This window comes from Oculina patagonica, chromosome 9 (assembly GCF_052425735.1).
Source record: "Oculina patagonica isolate OP01 chromosome 9, crgOcupat, whole genome shotgun sequence".
NCBI classification, from domain to species: Eukaryota; Metazoa; Cnidaria; class Anthozoa; order Scleractinia; family Oculinidae; genus Oculina; species Oculina patagonica.
Genome location: NC_135766.1, coordinates 17570947 through 17588428, shown reverse-complemented (window position 1 = coordinate 17588428; position 17482 = coordinate 17570947). Strand labels below are relative to the sequence as shown.

General features: G+C 37.9%; 1 protein-coding gene across 3 annotated transcripts; it reads left to right on the top strand.

Annotated features, from left to right (window-relative positions):
• The first annotated feature begins 1612 nt into the window (after positions 1-1612).
• LOC144666344 (polyunsaturated fatty acid 5-lipoxygenase-like) lies at positions 1613-16504 on the top strand. Of its 3 annotated transcripts, none has more exons than XM_078527754.1 (12): positions 1613-1747; positions 6227-6308; positions 7708-8047; positions 8816-8954; positions 9986-10092; positions 10224-10419; positions 10715-10821; positions 11587-11841; positions 12111-12217; positions 13569-13671; positions 14060-14278; positions 15824-16504. In XM_078527754.1, exons 1-12 carry the CDS (start codon positions 1741-1743, stop codon positions 16055-16057), a joined length of 1896 nt encoding a protein of 631 aa, XP_078383880.1. In that variant the 5' UTR covers positions 1613-1740; the 3' UTR covers positions 16058-16504. The 3 variants fall into 3 exon arrangements, with proteins under 3 accessions (XP_078383880.1, XP_078383879.1, XP_078383881.1); XM_078527753.1 differs by having other exon boundaries at positions 1619-1789; XM_078527755.1 differs by lacking the exon at positions 1613-1747 and adding an exon at positions 3826-3893.
• Positions 16505-17482: the final 978 nt, after the last annotated feature.

Below are 17482 nucleotides of genomic sequence, written 5' to 3'. Positions count from 1 at the left end.
CATCATTCGTCTTCCCGTGCGTATTTTGCCCCAAATTCGATCGATATTTCCATAAAATAAGAGCACTAAGAAACAGTGTAAGAAAAAAAAACGGGAAAACCAAAATCCTAAATTTTCCCAGGGCAAGTGTGACTGGGGCTACCTTTTTATTTTCCCGCTAAACGTGAATATTAAGCATTTATTTCTTTTCACGTGCACATGGTGCACGTGAACAAAATTTTTGACTTAAACGCGAGATTCGTGAATCATCTTGTTTTTCTTAAGTTTATTTCTGGAGCGTTAGCGAAGAGTAAAATTAAATGCCAAAGAAATGCTAACAAGATGCACCCAAGATGAAGAACCAAAAAGGAATAGGGACTTTTAGAATCGGAGTGGAAGAGCTTAATATTAGGGCCTGTTTACACTATTTACATGGAAGGAGGGAAGCCGGGATACCCGCCTACGTGAGCTACGCTGGACGTCCCAAAATTTGACACATTTTCTAGCAAAAACCCGTTGGAGTGTTAACAAGCGAGACCGGGTAGCCGTGCTGACCCAGCTACCCTACTATCTGCTTGCGTGGGCACCATTCTAAGCGACTGTCACTTTTCTTGTTAACGGTTATGCATGAAGGGCTAGCCCGGCTATCCGGCATAATTCTTCAAGTCTTCAAACGTGTTCTTAAATAAAATGTGAATTAAAAACAGTGCCATTTAAACAATGTTAGTTTTAATGTCTCGACTGGAAAATATTTCTGTGATCAAAAGCTAGGAAGGTTTATGCTAATTCACCCGCCAACAAATTCATTTCTGCATGGTGGCCAAGGCTGTTAAAAAAATGTAAATTTCGGTAAATTTCTAAGAGCTTGGAAACTAAAAATAATAGCTTTGATGACGGTTGGCCTTTAATGTGGAGTAAAAAGAAACATTTTACTTTAATCATTTGAAACTACATGGATTTTCCAAGCTGTAACATGCTTCAATGAATCTGTTGCAACTCGTGTAGAAGGACAGTGAACTCTGCATGTAAAGGCGGGTCATGTTTTACGGGCAGTTTGAGTCACACACCGGTTACAATATACTGAGTAAGTAGCTATTGGGACCAGTGGAAATTGTCTATTTATTATACATTTCTTGTTGGCCGTTTCTGACATGGAGGAGGGCTAAAACATGGTCCGCCTTTACATGCAGATTTCACAGTCCTCCTACCCGAGTTGTGACAGCGTCATTTCCGCTGTACGTAAACGTAAAGGAAAAATAAACGGAAACACGTAACGGAAACATAGAGTTCTTGAAAAATGTGTCATTTCATCCATCGGTCTGCGACTTCCTGTGTTTCACAGAATACTCGGGAACACTGCCGTGTGTCTGTGAACAATTAAAAAAAAGCAATCGAGTTTTGGTGGAATTCCCTTTTTCAGTGGCGTGGGAATTAATGGAATCAATGAACGGATAATTTCTAAGAAACTTGAATGTTTTTATGCACTTGACTATTGCATGCTGTTACCATAGTTATTATAACTTCCCGTGTCTAACGGAATAATTGCAAGTGGTTGGTAAGTATAGTTATTTCCTGTTTTTCATGCTCTCGACTACTCAAACACCGTGACGGAATAACCTTTTCTATAAAGACCAAGCATCTTTCCTTGTATTTTATATTTACTGCAGCAACGAATTGAGCGGAGAGATACTTGTGCTGCGATAGTATCAAGAGCTCCTGAAGTAACGGTATCAGAAATTCAGGCTGCCCAGACGAAGAAATATGGAAGGTAAAGAAAAGAGTGAAACTGACAAATCAGAACAGAAAAAAGGTAAGAAACTACATTTGTCTCACTTTAGCGTGAAAGTGTGCCTAGGGCAGATTACTATCCCGTGCAACGTGAATTTTGTGTGTCTATTCTTGATTCGTGATTCCCAATTTTGAGATCTTTCCACGTGCACCTGAGCGGATTTTTTGACTTAAACTCGACACATGATCAAAGAGTTCAATAATGCATGATTCGTGAATCATCTCGTTTTGCTAAAGTTTATTTCTGGTTGTTGTTGGTGGAGCGTTAGAGGAGGTAGGACAGTACTTAAGCAGCGATTTTAAAATTTTTGGGTTTTGTTGGGTTTGATATCCGGGATACTTAAGAAGCAGCCGATGGTTTTCTACAAGGAGCTAAATGTTTTCCAATCAGAGACTTGCTTTTATATGAAACCTATTGAAAAGTAAAACGGCGTCTCGCACGATACCCTTCAGAATTTCTTTCCTCTAGCACAAAAGAAACACTTTAGAGAGTTGAAAATGCTACGAAAGGATTTCGAAAGTTGTTTGCTGCTAAAAGCCATTGCGGTGCTTATTTAAATAAAACCTTTCCGTTTTGAATTGGTTAGTTTTATTTCCCTTTTTAATACATAGCCATGCATAAAAGTCGGTCATTATCACACTGCGAATAATTCAAAATGCGCTAACAACGGTGTATTGATAAAAAAAACGGACAGGGTCTGCCAGTATGACCAAAAGAGCCCGCAAATTAATTTAATCCTCCCATTTTCTCCTTTCTACCTACGTTATCACATCGTGAAAAATCAACGCCTAAACTTGGTAAACTAGCACCTTAGATGTCGCATAAGGGCACTTTCCAACCCATTTAGCCACGCAGCGGACACTAAAGGGAACAAAAGTTCTCTCAGGCTCAACCTGTTTGCTATATGAAATAAAGAATACTTCATACGATCGAAGTACGTAGAAGGCACTGTTGAAAGTGAAGACCAAGGAAGAGAGAAAATATGTTGTGCTTCGAGTGTTGCGAATGTTTCTGATACCAGAAGGTCGGGGAAGCCAAGAATAAAATTTCAATTTCAGGTATTCAGAAGTTGATAATTGCATGTGAAAAAAATCCCAGACTCGGTGACACTGAAATTGCTGTTTGCTGTTTCAAGCGTTTAAGAATACACGTGGCTCTAATGGCTGCGAAATAACCTGCTTATATTTTGGGTATGATATATAAGGAGTTCAACCCATTCGATACGCAACACAGCACCCTAGCTATCAAACATCTGTTTAGAAAGGTTTATGTTAAGTACACGAGATGCGAGCGCCTTGAAAGTAACTGAATAACACCTGTGCATATCGAAACAAATAATTCAGTTTGTCGGCTGTCAGATTTCATTACGAACGATTTCTTAACTCGGTGAATCCTTCAACATAGCATTCAGCCGGTTTAGCTTATCAATTTATGCCATGCCCTATCTATCATTTGTTAAAAGAAAAGTATTTTATACAAACGTGATAACTTTTCGCGCAACAACTCGAGACAGTGTCACGTGTCGATTTCATTAGTTTAGCCGCTTAAATTCGCTTCTCGCCAGGACGAATTCAACTTCAACAATGTCGCATAAGTTGCTTTTTCTTTTAGTTTTGGATCCACCACTAATCCTCTGTTTCTGTAACTATCGACTAGTTCTTGTGGATCACCACTAGTAAAACTTCTAAGATATTAATCATGTAAACATGAAATATAGGGACATGATCAGAAATGTCTGCACAAAGCAGTCCATTAACACAAGCTGGATAACTGTTAAAATCATTTGTGAGGATATTATCTATAAGTGTAGCTGTATTTGACGTAACTCTAGTTGGTTTGGTTATAAGTGGTTTAAGAAATGAGGAATAAATAATATCTGCAAACTTACATGCGATGTCAGATTCATTTGAGTTTGTTAAGTTTTTAAGTGTGAATTAAGTTTATTAAGATTTTAATTGTTTATTAAGTTTTTAATTGAACGACATATTGAAGGCCCGGCATAATTCGACAAGGATATAATGACGCTGGCCATGGTATGATTATCTCTTGGTAGGTACTTGGACGACAGCCAGTTGGAGGTCTTACCTCAAGGAGCATTTAGTACAAAAACTTGGCTTAGATGGCTGTGAGTAGGGTCGTTTTTGTTTATTGCATTACCCTTTTTGTAGGCTTCTGCTCAGTTGGTGTTATAAATATGTTTTTGTTGACAAAGCGTGTGAGACAAAACGCAAAAGGGATGAAAAGATGGCTAAATATTGGCCAAGTTCCGTAAAGAAGACCATTTTAACACGCTCGGAAGACCATGCAATCGTGAAAAAATGCTTCTTCAGGTGACGCTTAATTAAAATGGAAAACGAGCAGCCACTTTTCCTTTCGCGTTTTTATTGGCCTCACGCTCGACATACTAAAAAACACCCTACTCAAGTAAACATTTATGTATTATTTCATCTTTATCCACTCAGTTTCTTTTGTATCTTTCATTTACTACAAGTTTAGTTTCCTTATCTGCCATCAGAGGTCGTAACATACCAGTGGAAAGAAGCTAGGACAATAAAAAACCGAATTTTTGTTACTTTTTGTAACCTCGCAAATTTCGAGCATACAAGTAAATTCATACCCCGACCATGATACTAGTTGCGGGAAGGACTTGATAGACAATCCCCCACTAGGTTTGTTGGACTTACTAAACACAAAATCGACTGGGACTCTACTGAATGCTTAACCTACAGTACTAACTATTTTCAACGACTGACTCTGGAAAGCTGGTACACAAACTTAGAACAGACGCCTATCAACAGATGTCAACAACTACCGGCACCTTACAAACGACTTATTCACGACGTAAACAGAAGCGACAAACGAACCGCCAACAGAACGACTTAATTTGACTAACAATAGACGGAACAGAACGCCTAATTAGACTAACAATAGACGGATCGAAACTGACCAATTACTGATGACAAACTTTACACGAGTCTTACAGCCAATAACATCACGGCTTAACTGACCAATCAGCTTCAACGGACCAGACTTATAACATCATCGACTGACAACAACTTTTCACTTGACTCTGAAGATGACTTCCGCTCAGGTTGTCGAAACGTCAGTCACCAACAACAGTTCTTCTCAGAACTACTCTCACCCGGACGATCACACTATACGAACTACTGATACTCCTGGGTTCAAACCATTTACTTTATGACGTCTTTGTTGGTTATAACTCTATTAATCCTCCATTGTTACAAAAATTATCCCAAATTATAAAAGAATGTACAGATATACAAACAAGGAATTCTGTAAAAAAAAATCGTTATTTGGCTAAGCTAACATGCGAAAATGCAGTTGCCGTGGCACATCTACTGAGAGATTTAGCGTCACAGCACAGACATATCCCCTTTTTGCAGAAAAACTTTGACGAAGGGATAGGAAGGGAAAGATGGCATCCACGCGTTTTCTGCAATACAAAGTTTCTTTTTTCCTTAGGATGAAGTCTGAATGAGCACTGAGCTACTGCTTCAGAATTTTAACTTTGTGCCAGTGTTTCTTGCTTAACTATACATGCTGGTTTTTTTTGTTTTTTGTTTTTTGCTTTGTTTTTTTTTTTATTTTACAATGCTGCAGGTATTCAATCTTTAGGTACATCCGGATAGTGTACTACGTCCCTTCATTTAGACGGCTATTATAAACTCCATTTAATGTGGGTGGGATTGAGTGTGGTTAAAAAATGATTTGGCATTTTTAAACCCATCATTACAAATTAATTATCAAACATATTTATTTCACATTATCACACCGCTTAAAATATGAACAATTATGTAACAAATCAAGTTTTGAGTGGCAGATCCAAGATGGTCTACTTTTTTCAAATGCGTGACTTTATTTTGGTATGATTTGACATAATCTTTGACACGAAATTGACACTCAAATTAACATTTCTGGATGTTTAACACACCATCTAAGTTTGAGTATCATTGAGTTCATACTTTTAAAAATACAAAGGAGAAGTGTTCCCCACACCTTAGGTTCAAGGTGATGGGTAATTTGCTGGTTGGTTGGTCGGCCGGTTGGTTGATTGATTAAGGGAAGTGGTCATATATAGTAAGTATACTCGATGAGGACCCACCGTGTGTAGGGGTAGGGGGGCTATGCGAGATACCCTCTGTCTGATTAGCTAAATGGTCAAAATTTATTGGCCTCAAAATTTGAGTTGAGACTTTCATAATTCGGTGTGCATGAAGCTTGTATTGCTGGAGAAATGCCACAAGGAAGTTTGAATCTTTTTCTTATTTTCTACTCCTGTAGAAACCATCTTTTAAGGTAGGAAAAGTAGGATACATGAAGAGTAAACCTGTCTTTCTGCAGAGTGGTGGGTCCTGTCTGAGTACAATAGTTTTGACCATTTCCCTAAATGGATGATTTAAACACTTTAGGTAATCGCAACGTTTTCTTTTTTAACAGCTTTGAAACTTCCAAACCATTGCGGAAAGACACTCGTGATTGTCCTCGTTTCATTAATTGGAGGTCTGATAACAACTTCAAGGTATGGTGATTTATTTCAGGTTTACACTTGTCTCATGCAGTTTTTAGTCAAAGGTCACTTTCTGACGAAATCGTTAGTAATCGAGAACAAACTTCGAGAAAGACGTTTTACCCCGATGCATAATTGAAGCATTTATTGATTTAAACCAAATAGTGATTGGCAACGTTTCTCTTTTGCGTTTTGTTAAAGTTGCACAACTTTTTGTGGCTCTGTGGTCGCTTTCAACTGAGCCGGTTTCCAAATTCATGACATTATGTCACTTACTTTTTAGTGACTCTTGTGAAGTGACCTTGTCAATCATAAAAGGTCGTTATAATTCAATGAGATAGATGACAGCAATGGAAAAAGCGTGTTGATATAACTAAGATTGGAAAAGCGTGGCAAAAACGTTTTCCATACAAATCTTCGTAATTTCTAAAATCTTCAAACCAACAAAATAGGCTTCATCTATACACTTTTGGTCTAAAAAAGTCATCTCTTGCCTTTTCTTAAAATTTCCAGAGTAAACCATTAAGTAATTATTAGAGGAGGTTTACATGATATCCTGAATAATGACCACCGTGGTACGTTGATCGTTCAAGACAATGTGCATAACACCTCGTCCAAGAAATAACACATACTGTTTCTGAATAATGGCCCCACATGGTCGTTGCTTTAATTCTCCTTAAAAAATCATTAAATCCAAGGCACAGGGCAAGAATGTGGCATAATATTAACCCTTAATATGCTAAGTCCGGATTATTCCGGGATTTGGAGGAAAGGCCATTCAACCACGTACGACGTCACCAATTTACACGTCCGCAGATCTTTGTGACGTGCAACTTATAGAGTTTGAATAGATCTTTCCACAGGACTGTCCGTCCTGACTATTTACTGCATTCTGACAGAGCTAATCGAAAAGTGATCAGTTTTTGGTGTCAAATTGGTGCTAAAACAGGCCAATATACCCATATTTGATCATGGTCTCCTTTCCAGGGTTTTCCATTGATTAAGATCAACACTTTTCAGGCCAGTAGAAGAGGTGCACAGAGTAAAAGATAGAGAGAATAAGAAAGCAGAGAAAAACGAAAAGGAAAGGAGCAAGGAAAAAAAAATCGGAACGGTTCAGCAAAAAAAAAAAAAAAACAGTCCACATTTTGGCTTATGCACATGCGCCAAGTACAATGTTTTACATTTTTACATGGAAATTGCATAGAAAACCTACTGCAGTGTCAGAAAGTGCATTTCTAGCAAAGTGTAGAGAAATTTAGGACCGTAGAGCCAAGAAAATCGTTTAACGGTAAAAAAAAACCCTGTTTTTTGGAGAAATGTCAGCATTTTAAGGGTTTAAGTGTATGAGCAGTCTCGGTTTGTTGAACATTGGTGTAATAAGTCTACCATTTTTTTATTATTATTCAAGATATGCATCAAAACTCTGTGGTGTCTCCCTACCCCAGGACGACAATTTCATTTGTAAGTTGGTCTTCAGGGATACCTCTCACAACAAAGTGGTGTACACTTTAAAGCATGATGAGGATCATGGATTTGCCCTGTTGAATATGGGCCCACTGGAGCTGTCTGCCGTTGCACTAACTGACCCGTTCATAAGCCACTACATGACTCAGTATCTTCTTACGGTAACGGAAAGCCAAGCAACTCATGACATATATTCATTGGCATACTTAAAAAAGGAAATCAAGGAAATTGCGGAATATCTTCTGTTGGGGGAAATTTACCATGTCCAGACAGTTGTGCACTGGGTAAATATGAATTTGCCAAAGTTTAAATGTGAGCCTCTCTATGGGTACCCACGGTCTTCGTTTTTTTTTTCGACATTTTTGTGCAAATCTTCGTTTTTTAAGCAGATCTTCGTTTTAAAAATTGGAACGGTTTGAATGTTTATTCAGTATAATTCGAGTTTTGCCAATTTTAGATCTGAGTGTCCATTTTGATCACGTGAATTTAGGCCAATTTCAGATCTTCGCTTCAATCTTGAGATTTCTTCGGAAATACCCATAGAAAGGCTCAAATGTGGGCATGCGTTCTTCAAAATAATGATGGGCACTGTAATATTTAATTATCCCGAGAGCCGTTAAACCTTGCAATGCCTCATATCGCTGACCCACAAGTAAATCTATCATGATCTATTTTTGTCTTTGATTGACTTTCTTGCACAATCTACTCGTCATTGTTGAGATAAAAGGTATTGGGTCAGAATCCAAAAATTGAAAACAGCAGACCTAGCGATATACTGGGGCTAAAAATAAATCGGGATAATTCATCATGCAAGGCGAAAAATCAACCGTTCTCCTGATTGATTGTTTTGAAGTATTTTTTTAACATTGACGGCCATGTCCAAGCTCGAACAAATAAGCCAAGACTTACTAAAGTTTTTTGTATATATCAACGTTTTGAAAATAAGTCATTTGCTTGTTGTTTTGTTAATATTAATCATTGTTATTTTTATCTACGCCTTTATTCTATCCAAGTGATGAATTAATAAACTTTTTTCTATGTTTTGTATTCAGCCCTATACGAAGCTACCATCCAAATTCGACCCGTTTAATAGCAGCAAAAGTGAATGGATAAGTGACAAGTTATTCACTCAGCAGCGCCTGGCTGGAACTAACCCCATGTCAATCAAAAGGGTCACCATTCACGGGGAAGGTAGGACTGTTACCTAAGTAACCGATAATGCTCTTTTGTATTTTAATTCGTTTTGTTTTAACGCACGTAATTCACGTCGCAACGTCACGCCACGTCCAACATCAAGCGCGCGCGCAAAGGAAACTAGCTAAACGAAACACGTACACCCCGGTTTTTTTTTTTTTGCTAGACAACTTTCTCTTCCAAATATCGCCAGATTGCAATGCACAAAAAAAATCAATGTGGGAAGTTTAAAAAGTTTCACATTTTTTATCTGTTGAACAACGCTTTCTTTTCAGTATATTTTCCTTGATTGTCAAGTAACTGAGGTTAACAGTGTCCTTTTAAACTACCAAGTTGTTGCCAAGGAAGATTCCTGACCGTCATTTTCTTGGAAACCAAACCTTCTACGAATAAGATTTTTTGCACAACTTTGTTCTATTGAAGAGTCCTTCAAGAGTTTTAAATCACGGCCCATATTGACAAGTCATGCATATGACCGGAATAGAAAAAACCCTAAAACTAAAAGGGCATATAGATTTGAAAATGAAAATCAGTGCCAACAGATAAAGAACGTCCACGTGCTTAATGGTTTTGTTTTATGAAATTCGCCTTATTGTTAAAGTTATTGCATAACAACATGACAACATAACATAACATAACATAACATAACATAACATAAATAACATGAAAACATTACCAAAAAATTACAAAGTACATAACTTTATTTTCTCTCGAATTTTAGAGTAACTTATAGCTACTAAATTAAAAATTGCTAATATATTGATTATAACTGCTAAATTAAAAACGGAGAAAGAAAAATAAGGGGACGGATCCCCAACTAATAGAACGCCTTGCATAGGTTACTGGTTAGAAGTGCAACCGTTCCTTCGCTATTTTACATATAAACTATTTAGCTAAACTATACTCGACATGACTTTGATATATAGAAAAGCAGGGCATAATAAAACCTTCATAGCCCTGGTAGTCTATTTGCATTAGACATAAAGTACTACTTTAGTAATAAAGATGATCACGTGTTATCTCCTCAGAACAAGTGGGACTGGACTGGAAAAAACTCAAGGAATTACTGAGTCCTGCGTTTGACTGGGATGCCGCTGTGCAAGCTGCTCTGAAGACTGAAGACTCGTTGGAAGAGGTATTTATTTTGCACTTTTCTTTAAGTTTGATAATGTGTTCAGCAACTTCTTGAACATTTTTCTTCATTCCAATAAACGATGTTTATAGGGAAAGTATTAACTGTAACGCAATTTTATTTTTAACTTTCAGGCCATAAAACAGGGTCGAATCTACGCTCTTCGTTATGAGTTGTGTGACGACATGAAAAAAGCGAAGGACAAAACAGATTCGGATCCTCGAAGGGTCATGTGGGAATTTCTTTCTCCTATTGCTCTTTTTGCGTCAGTAAATGGTGGTCAACATAATGAACTTGTGCCCATTGCCATACAAATGGACTACAAACCAGGTTAGTAAAGAATTCATTTACACCAACTTATATTAAGACCAATTATTTTTAATTAAACAGGTTGTGCATCGTCGTGAAAAATTCGTGACGTACCCCGATGACGTCATCAAACTGCTTACACTCACAATTAAATGCTTCTGTCAAAATTTGCTTAATTAAAAGCAAAGTTATATCAAGTTACAGCCAATTGAATTTTCCCTAGCAACGGCCCCAAAAGATACTGTAATGGGCCCTTAATTAACGTTCATTTCAAACTACATATGTTTCTAATTAAAAAAAACTCTCTTTCCGCCAGGTTCAGCAGTTTATTCTCCCAAGGATGGACACAACTGGATGATTGCTAAGCTGAATGTACAAATTACGGATCTGGGATATTCGCAAATGGTTGAGCATCTCGATAAGGTAGCAAATGTTTCTTGAATGCAGTTCCCTACAATCAGAAATTTTTGCCCATGGTAACCAGGCATGATTTAACATGAGATATAGACATAGAATAGGAACCGTGAGGCATCCGGGTGACAAGGAATTATTAATATTTTTATGTGATTGAGTGCGGGTTCCTTTTATATCTATATCGTCGTTTACAGGGTAGTACCCAGGGGGGATTTGGTGTATCGGCAATACAGTAAAAACCCGGGAGAAAGAACCTATTATTTTTCAGGTTAGCCTAAACCTTAAAGCCTTAACAAAAATTTAGGCTAATTAGGTTCTTTATAGGTTCTTAATTTCTAAAGAAAAAATTTCACTATTTTAGTAAATGTCAAAAAATTTCAATATTTGTTATAGAGATGTTATTGGTATTCGGCCTATTGCTTGTATAAAATTTGCATAAGTGCTTATGCAAAAATGAAGCACTAACCATTTAGAATATGACATGATATACATGCACAGTAATGCTTTGTGCAAGATTATCTCCCAAAAGTATACATTTTTAATCAATTTTTGAAAATAAGAACCTGTTTCCAAATTTGAGGCTAAAAAGGTTCTTATAAAAATGGTATCTAATTTGCAAATGTTATCCTAACAGGTTCTTAAATGTTAGGTTCTTACTCGTGGGTGTTTACTGTATTGCCTACTACCGGCACTTAATATAATCACATAAGAATATTAATGATTTAAACATGTTCAATTATTGTTCAACTCTAAATAACTTTGACTTTGTTTTAGGTTCACTATTTCATGGAGCCATTTTGTGTCTGCTTAAAGCGAACCTTGCCGCCCTTGCACCCGCTGAACCAAATACTGAAGTATCACTGCCGTGAAGTAATTATCCCCAACACGCTTGGAACTCCTGCACTAACGAGCAAGGTCGGTTTCGTGTCTAAACTGTTTGCGTTTGGAGCTGAAGGAGCCCATAGACTTGTTCGAGATGGACATAAACTCTCCACTTGGGAAGTGACAGATTTCAGAAACAACATCAAGGTATTATGCTCGTTTCGTGGCCTATTTTTACTAAGTCGCATCTATAGCTTACCCCTAAACTCTACTACCCCTGAATTTATAAAGGAATAACTTTAAATTTCTTTGATATATTCTATTAAATATGCGACTTATTCTAAAATGGTGCATGCATCATAATTATAATAGTTCCTTTTTGGCTCTTCTACATGTAGGTACCTTCTCCTGTCTATTATATTAGTTTTCCTTTCTTCGATGCCAATTTTAACTTTCACGTATTTTTCCATTTCAAGAAACGCGGACTAGGTGACAAGAGCCTTCTGCCGTATTTCCCTTACCGGGATGATGGTGAACAAATTTTAAAGGTTATCGAAGACATGGTAAAAGATTACGTTGACTTGTAAGTGAAAGCTATATCTATAGAATTTCTTTTTTTTTTTAAATTACATTCCAATATCACGCCAAGACGAATGTAGAAATGCGAAAGGAACGTATGTTTCCTATGAAAGCCTTAGAAACCAGGCTAAATCAACTTCTATAAAATTCAACAACAGTGCCAAGTAAATTGCAAGGATTTATTCCGTCGAGTGCTTCCAAACCTGATCGAGTATTAAGCGGGCTCGCGGGTATTTATTTGTCTGATGTGTCCCTTTTTAAATCGCGTTTTTGAAAAGAAAAGCATTTAGCGATTTCTTAGAATTTTCAGTTAAAGCCTGACGGAAAAATCCCAAAATGATGTAACATTATAAAAATTGTGGCAATCAAGCACGGATTTGCCTAAGTTATGAGCGGTTTTTGAAGCCTTCTTTTTTTAATAAAACGTAATTATTTTTTTATATGCCACGGTGAATATTATTGTAAGGAACTCAAACAAGCTCGCAAACTGTTAAAGTTCACTCACAGCAAGTTACATGATAATCCTTAACGTAGATTTACCGTAGCAACTTCTTAATTTTGCTCAGACAACTGGTCTATTATTCCGTCCGCCTCAAATGCCGCATAGATTTTGATAGCTATCTTAACCAAATTCCCACCCCTTTTAAGGCTGATGTCACTTACAACTTGTGTGTAAAAGTTTAAAAGATCGGAGATTTGCATCAAATCTTGGCAACTAATAAATTTGGACGATTTATCGTCGAAATATTGAGTAAATCAAACATATGATATAATTACAACTTACAAAAAACATATCGATTTGTTTTGCATATTGTACATTTTTACATGAAATCTTCATCGGAATCTCCTTGCTGTAGTTTAGAGAAATGCAGCACTGTGGCGCCCAAAAAATTAATTTCACGTTTAAAAAGGTGTTTTTTTAGTTCTTTCAGCACTTTAATGGTTACAAAGGGACCTGACAGACCAATAAATACCCGCGGGCCACCTTAAGTTACATTAAAGCATGTAAGAATTAGCAATGGAGTAACGTGATATAATAGTTGCGTATATACAGGACTTTTCACGAAAAGCAACTGGTCGATCTTTTGCAGGATAGTTTCACTGCATTCATATAGCGCTAGTTTCACCTACTACCCTGGTTCCAGAGGTTTTCCTTTCTTCGTTCTTCTTTCTTCTACTTAAGCGAAAACGAAAAAGCTTTCGTGGCGGTCAAAGCGGCGAAAAAGGAAAAAAAACTCGTTTGTCGCTTTGCGACTCGTTTCTACTCGTTCACGCCGTTTCGCAGCTCAAAGAGAAAACCTCTGGAACCAGGGTATTCGCTACCAAAGTGATTTAAGAATATTATTTTTCTTTAGGTATTATAAACGAGAATCAGACATAACGGGAGACTGGGAACTTCAGGCGTACTTGAATGAAGTGTCATCAGACGGGACTGGGGAGAACGGTGGCATCGGAAAGGTAAATAAATGCCAAGACAAACGATGTACTACTGCATGTAGTATATATTTTATCAAGTGAACATTATGGACACTGCATGTAGTGTTTCTAACTTAAGGATGTTAGTTACATCCTGGTATTTGTTTAATCAGGCACAGCGCAGGTGTTACATTGCCGTACCAGAAGACACGATTTCTTGCATTTATGGTGGCCTGTTTTATATTACACCTGTTCTGCCATTTTACTTGAACTACTTACAATGCTGACGTTGAGTCGTTCAATCTGTTCACAAATGTTGTTTACCATGGAAAATCCCACATCCTGACACTACATGGACAATAATATGCAATTATTGCTTCTTCTTTTTTGAGAGCCTGCTCGTCATCAGACTATTTTTTTGTTTCAACAGATTCAAGGTTTACCTGCAAGTATAAACACAAAGAAAGAACTCTGTGACTTTCTTAGCCGCATGATCTCTCACTTGACAATTCAGCACGCTGCGGTGAACTACGAGTTAGTGGACTACGCTTCGCACATTCCAAACATACCGACCAAAATGTACAATGACACGAGGGTGGAAGAAGGAGAATTCTCTGTTTACCGGTTACCAAACAGGAACACATCTTCTGTGAGTTTACTTATGTATTGCCTTGTTAAGCCTGCTTTTAACTAGAGACGCAAGCACAAGCACAAACAGAAGCGCAAGAATAAGAAGTTTATTCCAAGTGAAAACGAACGTAGACATAAGCAAAGGCAACATTTAACATAAGAATACGATGTTTATTAGTAGCAACTAGTTAGCAGGCTCCGTTCTCGACTTCGTTCTCTCGGCAAATATTGCGGCCTAAACTCTCAGGCATCGAGTGTTGTTGTCTCCTCTACTCTTGTGACGAAGAAAGCTTAGCGACTACAATAAAAGGAGGAAAACGAAACGATTTGGGGTTATAGATATTTTAAAAGAAAGCATTCATCTCCATTTCTTTCGCTACTCGAGTCCACGCTTGTGCCTTTTTTGTTTTGTTTTTTTGTCTTCACTCCTCCGAAAAATCTCGAAAAACGTTTATCAAAATCAACCGCGGCCTCTGCGACTTCGTTCAAATGCTGGAACGAGTGCTTAAATTGGCTATAGACAAGGCCAGACGAAAACAATTTTCTTGTGCTTGTGCGGTGTTTCGTTTTCACACGAACACAACCACAAGCGCAAGCAAAAGAAAAAGGAAAAATTCTGATCCTTGTCTGTGCGCGCTTGTGCTTTGCTGCGTCGCCGTTTTCACTATGTAGGGTTTGCTCACGCTTGTGCTTGCGTCGCTGTGAGCCAGGCTGGGGGGGACACGCACAACGTGCTTAAGCACCTTTGCAGAGCTATACACCGCTATGGGCAGATCTATCTTGTGTTATAACTTTTCTTAAAAGAAGATTTATAAGCCAGACTACGTAGATCTGGATATGATCACAAAACACATGTCTTGCTCAGCAAAGATCGTTAATTATTTAATTATAATCTTCGTCTCCCGACTGAGGCGAAAGGTCACTGGTTAATCGGATATTTTTCCTAGTACGATGGGTCGCTAATTGGTTAATATCATTGTCATTCTATTTATTTCATATGTGTAACTTGAAATAAGCGTCATCCAAGCAAGTATATCAAATATGAAAATATCAAATGAGCCCTTCCAAAATTCTGCCCAAACCCCTTTAAGTTAAACTAAGATACATATAAATTTCTTAAGGGGGGGGGGGGGGGGGGTTGTACTCAATCGTTAAAAAACAATTCGTTGTCTACTCTTGTTAAACGAAAAAGTTCAATGCTTTAAAAAACTATATTTGTGTTCAGATTGTTTTTAGTAAGTAAACCGTCTTTCACGCGACTACGTTAGCGACCGACCATTACGTTAGAGGAGACTGTTCGAAGAATATTTCGGAAGAAACTTCTGTCCCGCTCGCTTTTTGTCGCATTCAATTCACACGGTGAACACCGTTCAACGACTTTGCCTTGGGACTCCCCTCCCCCTCTCCCAGAGTCTATACGGGCGGGAGCACGATCGCGTCATAACCAGAATTTTTCCCATCATTAGGTTGCTAAAACAATTTTACCCATGGTTCTCCACTAGCGTGCTTCGCGCGCCGGAGCTCCGCTATTACTCAAATGGTTGGTTTCGTTTTAAATTTTCAGCTCCAGGCTAGCTTCACTAATTCCCTGGCAACTTTCCGTTACGACACCTTGTACGACTACGGCAACGAATTGTGGGACAAGAAGGCTAAGGAGGTCGTCAACCGTTACCATAGTCACTTAATGGAGGTCGTTCAGCGTGATTTGGAAGCAGAGAACAGGAAACGGCTTTACAATGGTGATCTGACCTATCTATATCTCCTCCCAAAGTGGCTGCCGAATGGCATTCAGACCTAGGATGCCTTTCCTTAATTATGCAAGCGGATCGGCTAGAATCTGATTTAAAATTAAAATGTAACAGGGTATTAAGTAAGGCTGACGTAGGTTATAAAATCTTAAAAATGCTGCCGAGGAACAACTGTAAACTGATTTCTCTTTTTTGTACTAAGCTAATATTTGTATTTCGATAAGCAACGGAAACTGGTCTTAGGTAATTCAGGTAGTAATTCGTAGCAAGGTATACGTAAAGTGTACAATCGCAATGAAATGTTGAGCCACGCAGCACTGATATCAGACAAGCTTGAATTCTGTTGAATTAGAGCCAACGTACTCATTTTTGCATTTGTTCCAAGCAGCTAAGACCTCGTCCACATGTAAATTTCAAAACGGAGAAATTTGAAAAAGCTGCGTAAAATGTTTTCCGTCCACATTAACCGGGGTAAATTTAAAACGACACCCACTTTGGAGAGCTTTTAAAGTACCGTTTTCTGACCAAAACATCGTTTCGTTACGGTGGCCTAACCGAGAAAAGATGCGTTTTCAAATTTACCCGGTCAGTATGACGGGGCCTAAGTAAATAACATTTTTGGGCTACGACTTAGATGCTAATTAAAATTGTAAACGCGGCCCGTAGTAAAGATCGTAAATTTGGCATCTTAAATCAAACAGTTATGACATAAATCTCATTTTTATTACTCTTGTAGCACCCTCCACCGCTTCTTCTCCAAGGTAATTCACTCCCAGTGTCCCGAAATTTAGATGGGGCAAAAATTTCTTTATATAGTTTTTTGGATAATCTCTAAAAGCCCAGGGGACGATCGAAGTAAATGGGAAGAAGGGAGTTGTGGTGAAGCACTAAGTTAGCACTAAGTAAAAACCTTTTATTCGTAGGCTTAAGAGGCGTTAAGAGTTCGAATCTCTCAATTTTTTTTTTTTTTATTTTTATTAAGTATTTTAAAATTTTTACTTACATTATTAAATATTTTATATTTTAATTTGCCCCAAACCAAACAAAACACAAACAAAAATTTTTATCTTATCTTATCTTATCTCAATACTCAAAGCTTTTTTAAAACTGTTTGTCCACTAATTTAGTATTGTAATTTTGTGATTTGAGATACCCTTTGTATTCCTTTTATCGTAAGTACGTAGTTTTTAAATAAATTGTACCTGAGGAAAGCCGAAGCCCAAAACGTAGTGCATTAAACTGCCGAAACAGTCAGAAGTTTGTCTCTTCATCTTGCTTTTTATATCAATGTATACCACAGTAGGTGGGAGGTGTGGTAGCCTAATGGTTAGTGCGCTGGAATCCAGATTGAACGGTCTGGTTCGAGCCCAGGCCGGGGCACTGCGTTGTGTTCTTGGGAACGACACCTTACTCTCAGAGTGCCTCGCTTCTCCCAGGTTTATAAATGGGTACCGGCGAATTTAATGTTAGGTGGG

Excerpts from the sequence above, each read along its gene's own strand:
- LOC144666344 (XM_078527753.1), top strand. The coding sequence starts at position 1,741 with ATGGAAGGTAAAGAAAAGAGTGAAACTGACAAATCAGAACAGAAAAAA. Across the intron at positions 10,420-10,714 it reads ACAAATGGACTACAAACCAG|GTTCAGCAGTTTATTCTCCC; the intron begins GTTAGTAAAGAA and ends TCTTTCCGCCAG. Across the intron at positions 10,822-11,586 it reads TGGTTGAGCATCTCGATAAG|GTTCACTATTTCATGGAGCC; the intron begins GTAGCAAATGTT and ends ACTTTGTTTTAG.